Raw genomic sequence first — 7381 nt, forward strand, 5'->3', positions numbered from 1 at the left:
CAGGCTAGTCTTGAACTCCTGAGGCTCATGTCTTAGCCTCCCAAAGTGCTGGGATTACAGGCATGAGCCACCACACCCAGCCAATTTATTTCTTATATACCAGCAAAGAACAGGTGGAATTCAAAATTAAAACACATGACCATTTACATTAGAACCCCCAGAAATAAAATACTTAGGTATTAATCTAACAACATATATATGACTTATATGAGGAAAACTATAAAACACTTGTGAAAGATATCAAAGAATTAAGTTAATGGAGAGATATTCCATATTCATGGATAGGAAGACTTAATATTCTCAAGGTATCAGTTCTTCCCAACTTGATATATAGATTCAACATAATCTCAATCAAAATTCCAGCAAGCATAAAATTAAATAAATCAACCAAGTTATTTTGTGGATATTGACAAACTGATTCTAAAGTTTAAAGAGAGAAGCAAAAGACCCAGAATAGTCAACACAATATTAAAGGAGAGAATAAAGTCAGAGGACTGACTTTATCTGACTTTAAGACTTACTGCAGAGCTACAGGAAATAAAACAGTGTGAAAAGAATAGACAAATAGATCAGCAGAACAGGATAGAAGAGCCCGGAAATAGACCCACATAAAATAGTTAATCGATCTTTGGCAAAGGGGCAAAGGCAATACAGTGGAATAGAGACTTCATCTTTTCAACAAATCGTTCTGGAAAAACTGGACATCCACATGAAAAATTCAGTCTAGGCACAAATCTTACACCCTTCACAAGAATTAACTCAAAATAGATCATAGACATAAATATAAAACACAAAACTATAGAATTCCTAGAAGATAACACAGGATAAAATCTAGGTGACCTTGGATATGGCAGTGATTTTTCAGATACACCACCATAGACAATCCATTAAAGAAACAATGGGTAAGTTGGACTTCCTTAAAATTTAAAACTTCTGCTCTGTAAAAGACAATGTCAAGAGAATGAGAAGAGAAGCCACAGTCTGGGAGAAAATATTTGCAAAGGACACACCTGATAAAGTACTGTTTTCCAAAATATGCAACGAACTCTTAAAACTCAACAGTAAGGAAGCAACCTGATTAAAACCTGGGCAAAAGTCTGAACAGTCACCTCACCAAAGAGGATATACAAATGGAAAATATATTAGCACCACATGTCACTAGGGAATTGTATGTTAAAATAACAATGAGATACTAATACACATCTATTACAGTAGCCAAAATACAAAACTAACATCACCAAATGCTGGTGAGGATGTGAAACAACAGGAATTTTCATTTATGCTGGTGGGAATGCTAAAAGGTGCAGACAATTTGTCAGAAACTGTCAAACTGTCTGTAGTTCTTACAGAACTAAACATACTCTTATCATATGATCCAGTGATCATACCCCTTGGAATGTACCTAAATGAATTGAAAACTTATGTCCACACAAAAATCTGCATACAGATGCTTATAGCAGAGTTATTTTTAATTGCCAAAATTTGGAAGCAGCAAAGATGTCCTGCAGTAAATGAATGGATAAATAAACTGCAGTGCATCCAGACAATGGAATATTATTCAGCACTAAAAAGATATGAGCTATCAAGCCATGAGACGACATAGAGGAAATTTAAATACGTATTACTGAGCGAAAGAAGCCAATCCAAAAAGGCTACACACTGTGATTCCAACTATATGATATTGTCAAAAAGGCAGAACTGTGGAGACAATAAAAAGATCAGTGGTTGCCAGGGGTTGGGAGTGGAGAAGGATGACTAGCAAAGCACAGAGGAATTTTAGGGTGATGGAACTATTCTGCATGATCCTATAAAGGTAGATAGATGTTGTTATACATTTTTCAAAACCCATGGAATATACAAAACCAAGGGTGAACCCTCATTTAAGCAATAGACTTGAGGGGATGTGGCAACATAGGTTCGTTGATTGTAACAAGTATACCACCGTGGTGCGGGTTGTGGCTACTGGAGAAGGTTTGCATAGGGAGGGATCGTAAGGGAACTCTCTGTAGTTTCTGCTCTGTTTTGCTGTGAACCTAAAACTGTCCTAAAAATTAAAGTTTATTAATTAAAAAAAAATAATATTTGGAGTTTTAAAACACAAATCAAAGACTAGTTACAGTCTATTAAGACTGTGAATGTATGTAGCAATTCTGCTTGTGAAGGGAAATACACTATTTAACATGAAATTATACTCCTGACACAATATGCTATATATACAGGAACCTCATAACTAGTAAATTTTCAACATGTGAGTTCAGTGACTAGTAAGAATGAATAAAAATGAAGCTCCTTTAGTTAATCTAAGCAAGGGAACATCTATTTATAGTTACTAATTAAAGGACTCTGTAAAGCAGGAAAACCATGCATGATAAGTGGTAAGCAGCAAACTTCTGTGGATTTGGGCCTCATGATGGTTTAAAATTGCCTTGCAATTTGATCTCACCAGTGGTTGACATTTGACTATAGTCCATTTGCCAGCCAAGGTAAGTCCCTACCCATTGCTGTCTGCAGCTGGCCCCAAGCTCTTGCTGGACAGGAATGCCTTAAAGGGAACGCACACTGGGAGGCAGTTCAGAAAGAGGGAAATGAGGAGGAGGTGTAAGTAGGACAAAGAAGAGTCAAACTACAGAGGAATCATAAAGAAAATAATAGAATAAATTGAGAACCCAAGGGGATGGAAAAAAAATAGCAACCAAGGAGAATAAGAAAGAAGAAAAGGTAATAGTGTCAGTAGAAAAAACTGTTAGTGGAAGGCAGGTTAAACTTGGAAGGAAAAATGAACAAAAAAGCAAAGTAGGAGTGTTGGAATTTACAACAATAGAGCACCACATCATCTCTTCTGCTCAATAATGTTGGAATTGTTGGCTGATGCATTAGCCCAGTGTTTCTCAACTGGGGGTATCTCACCCTCCCACTCAAGAGACAGTTATCAATGTCTGCAAACATTAGGGTGTGCTAAGGGTGCTGCTCAATATCTGAAAATACACAAGACAGCTCCCCACCTCCAAGGAATTCTCTGATCCAAAATGTCAAGAACAAAGAGGGTGACAAACTGCGTTGGCCCATTGTCAGCACCAGTTCCAGACTCCAAGTGACTGTGCTTCAATTCACCCACTGTTTTCTGACCTATATCGTGTTATACTGCATACAGATCAAGTCGATGGTCAGACCTCAGCAAAGAAATTAAAATTTGGCTGATAAATATATCCTGAGTAAAGAATCCTTTGCTTCACTCTTTCTTTCAGCAACTGCTCAGTGAGGACCTGCTGTGTGCCCACGGCTGTCAGCACTTACCAAAGGCTGTGTGGGCTTCAGAGATGGAGAACAGATTAGTGGTTCTTCAGAGATGGAGAACAGATCAGTGGTTGCCAGGGTTTAGGGATGGTGGAGAGGAGGGAGTGGGTGTGACTTCCCAGTGGTGGTGGCGCAGTACTGTGCCTTGGTTGCCATGGTGGTTACGTGAACCCACACGTGATGAAGTCACACAGAAGCGTAGGCACACTTTGTACCCCTGTCAGCATCTTGGTTTTGACATTGTGCTATAGTTATGTGAGACATAACCACTGCGGGAAATTTGGGAAAGGGAAAGGGTACACAAGACCTCTCTGTACTACACTTGTATCCTTCTGTGAATTTAAACATTTCAAAATAAAAAGTTTTTTTTTATTCAAACCTTAAAAGGGAAAAGACAAGACTGGCCAAACAACGAATGAAAGATGTAATTGTAACCAGGACAGACAGGAATAGTCCATGCACACAGAACCCCATGCAGATCTATAAATAGAAAGGGCCAGAAAAGCAGCATACTCTTGGAGTATGGTATTGAAACTGGGAAAACAAACTCACTTTTTATTAAAATTGACCTATTCAGATGCAGTGCCAATAAGAAATAATTATGCCCTCTTGTGGAATCAAAATACTTCTATTTCAGTGAAAGGTATGTATTGTTGAAGTCTAACACTAAGTTACGTCATATCTAATACTGTTTAATTGCATGTTTTGTTATAGGGACAAGCAGATCTTTTGAAATATGCTAAGAATGAGACTTTGGAGAACCTGAAACAAATCCATTTTGCTGCTGTTTCATGTGGACTGAATAAACCGGGCACCGAAAATGCTGATGTCCAGAAGCCACGCCGGAGCTTGGAAGTCATACCTGAAAAAGCGAATGATGAAACTGGAGAATGAGGAAACTTACAATAAATCATTATGGAGTTTATAACTCTAGGACCAATTGTAGTCAGATGGGACATTTGCTTTGCACTCGCTAATGAGAATAATATTCGGGATTTTAAAGCACAACTGGAATAGCTAATTACAGTCTATTAAAACTGTGAATGTATGGAGCAATCCTGCGTGTGAAGGCAAATAAACTCTACAGCAAGCAATTATATTGCTGGCCAAAATATGCTATATTTGTATACAAAGACATTCTAACTCAGTTCCAGTATGAAGAACAGATTATTCACTCTAGCTCCATTGAGAAACATTTTCCTAAGTGAAAACAATTCTTAAGATGGAAATGGATTGGATTGTCAAATTATTATTTATTGGAGAAAAAACCTGATCTACGCATTTTTACTTATGTGGGGTTGCCAGAGTATCTGGGTTCTAGATGATTTTGGTGGCATGCTTGCTGAGCCATAATTACTAAGGAGAATGTAAGTGGACAGGTTCCCTGAATCCCCGGGGTCCTTGGAGAGCCATCGAGGAGAATGTGCAATTGGACTGAAGCTCCCTGGCTGAAGACACATGCCGAATCAGCACATGGGTAGAGATGATGTAAAAGCAACAAATCTGGAAACAATACATTGTAAATAGTTTTTCATTGTATGAAGTAGTGTTCACATTAAAAAGATGTTTTATGATATTTCTCCAATAGCAGTACATGTGTTTAATGAAGCCTTAACTTTTAAGATTTCTGGTTCAAAATATTCTACTCTTAAGTGTGGCCACTTACTTGTTGAACAGCTTTGTCAAAAATAAGTTGCTTGTCTGGGCTGACCTTATTTTGCTTTTGGTAAGGTTTCAACAGCTTTAAGCAACAGCAGCTGACTGTAAAGTGAACCAAGATACCCACAACTGCCCTCTTGATGCTTCTGAATCAGGTCTGTAGTGATGTGCGCCTCAGAATCTGGCAAATAGGAAGTCAAAAGCAGTTACAGGGCAGGAGCAGGTGTAGCTTTCCTCCAGTTCTACTGGCAGCAGATTCCTTCAATTTATGTTTGTCTAAGAAAATATCTGTTTTTCCTTCACTTTTGAAAGATAATTTTGAGCCAGCTGAGTTTTTAATCCAAGCTTTTATTTTCCAAATCAGTGAAACTTCATGCTTTCAAGATACTGAACACGGCTGCCTAATTACTGCTTCTCCCAAACCAAAACTGCTTTCAAATTTTGGAAGGGTCAATATTTACTCTAAATCTTCAACAATCCCTTCTTTTCTATTCAGCGACTCAGGTATGTGAGCCAGATAAGTGTATGTAATCTTCAGCTGAGTATCTTATTAGTGATTTCCTCACAGTTCAAGAGATGCTCAGGAGCTGATGTTGCTCATTTGTTTCTGCCCAGGCTCCTCAGCATCCTCTTAAACAATGCTTTGCTCAGTTGTCTTGTCATTTGCATTCTAATAATGTGCTTAAGTTAAGGTGTCCATCTCCACTGCCCTTCTCTGGATATAATTTGTTAGAAAATAAGCCTGTTACTTGGATAATGGTGCTGTTCCCTGCGCACCCAGCTAACCACCAGCCAGTAGCTTAGGCTCTTAGCCCAGAAACGAACTCTACAAGGGGTAAAAATGAATAGGAAATAGCAGAGAATTAAAAGTAAACTTATAGAATGAGAAATGAAATAATGTGTAACCTAGATTATTGTTTAAAATACTTAAACTTAGCTGGTAAGTAAATAGCAATATTCAATTTAAAGTGAAAAATCCAGAAGTCATGAAAAATGTCTTTTAAAGAATAATGAAATTGAAAAAAAAATTTACATGTCTAGTAATGACAGGCATTATCTAATATGTGACTTGAATAACTTTGACAGCAAAACACATGTAATTTATTGTAGTTTATACAGGCTTAGAATCAATTTTAAAATTGAAGGAGTATAAGAGAACATTCAGTCTTACACTTTCTTTTTCAGATGCCAAAGTTGCAGATAAAAATAAAATGCATTGCCTGATGTCAAAAAGTCTGTTAGGGGTAGTGTTGGTGCTGAACCCAGCCCAGGGTTTGCTCCAGCTTTCCATGATAAAATGTCAGCCTTCTTTTGACCCATTTCGTCAGAGAAATGAGCCAGGTGATGGGAATAGCAGGCATGCCTGCGGGGAGTTGTTCCCAGAGCTGCAGCGTTTCTCCTGTTTATCTAGTAACTGCACCATCCTTCCTGAGGTTGACTCCTATCAGCAGAGCACAAATTCACGGCCAGTTGAGCTATTCTGTTCTTTTTTTCCCATTCATATGGAAACAGAAAACATTCATTAAACTGGCAAGGGCCAAGGTTGTGATTTCTGGACCTCTATAAACAGCTTTTTCTTACAAAGGACTGGTCCACTCTGGATTAAACCTGAGGAGGCCTTGTTATAACCCCACAGGTCAAATAAAAGTGAGATCCCTGCTCCTGGGTTGCATAAGTTGTGGTGACAGCAGGGGTAACATGTTTGCTTCCTCCCGTTATCTGCATTCCTTAAATGGGCGTGGGGGCACCCATTTAAGTTACTCATTGTAAATACCAGTAATTCCTTGTGAATTTGACTAATGCTTACATAGGGCACATTATAGACACACACACACACACACACACACACTGCATTATTCCCAATTAGGAGGAATATATACAGTCAGAGGTAGCATGAAAACAACTGGTAAATCTCTGCTGAGGACACAGGAAAATTCAGAGTTGGACAAAAATGCACAGAAATCATGGAAAACACCTGGTCAATTCAGTAGGAAATGAAACGTCACACTGGCAAGCCCAGTGTCACGTTTCCAGCAGTTGTGTTGATGTCAGTCCCACAGGGTAAATCCTGAGGCCTCTAGGAACACACTAAGTACATTCTGCTTCCTCTTTGCACATACATATTCAATGTATCCTTTCAGCTACTTAAAGTCTTATAGACATTGGTCTATTTTCTGCCCTTAGCAGGCATGGCTTCTAAACAATGGGAAAGAAGCCATCTAAACACAAATGCTTACCATCTCCGGGTGGGTGTGACCCAGGAACCAGGGCAAGGAGCAGAGTTCTTAGGCCTGGTGGTGGGCAGCCCCTAAGGAGGCTGCTTTTCCTCACCTACATGGAGTTGGGCTGTGAAGCACTGAATGGGGAAAGTCATCCAGCTTGCAAATGTTTCCACATGCAATCTTTGCCATGTGGCCTCATTTAGTAT

The 7381-nt window shown here is 38.8% G+C and overlaps 1 protein-coding gene across 1 annotated transcript in view; it reads left to right on the plus strand.

Annotated features, from left to right (window-relative positions):
• The window catches only part of PLCL2 (phospholipase C like 2), a 192862-nt gene extending 187975 nt beyond the window's left edge, over positions 1–4887 (plus strand). Inside the window, exon 6 of the mRNA XM_009201769.3 lies at positions 4009–4887. Within this exon, the coding sequence (XP_009200033.2) occupies positions 4009–4188 (180 nt within the window). The 3' untranslated portion in view covers positions 4189–4887. The remainder of the gene's footprint in view (positions 1–4008) is intronic.
• Positions 4888–7381: the final 2494 nt, after the last annotated feature.

This window comes from Papio anubis, chromosome 2 (assembly GCF_008728515.1).
Source record: "Papio anubis isolate 15944 chromosome 2, Panubis1.0, whole genome shotgun sequence".
Classification (NCBI taxonomy): domain Eukaryota; kingdom Metazoa; phylum Chordata; class Mammalia; order Primates; family Cercopithecidae; genus Papio; species Papio anubis.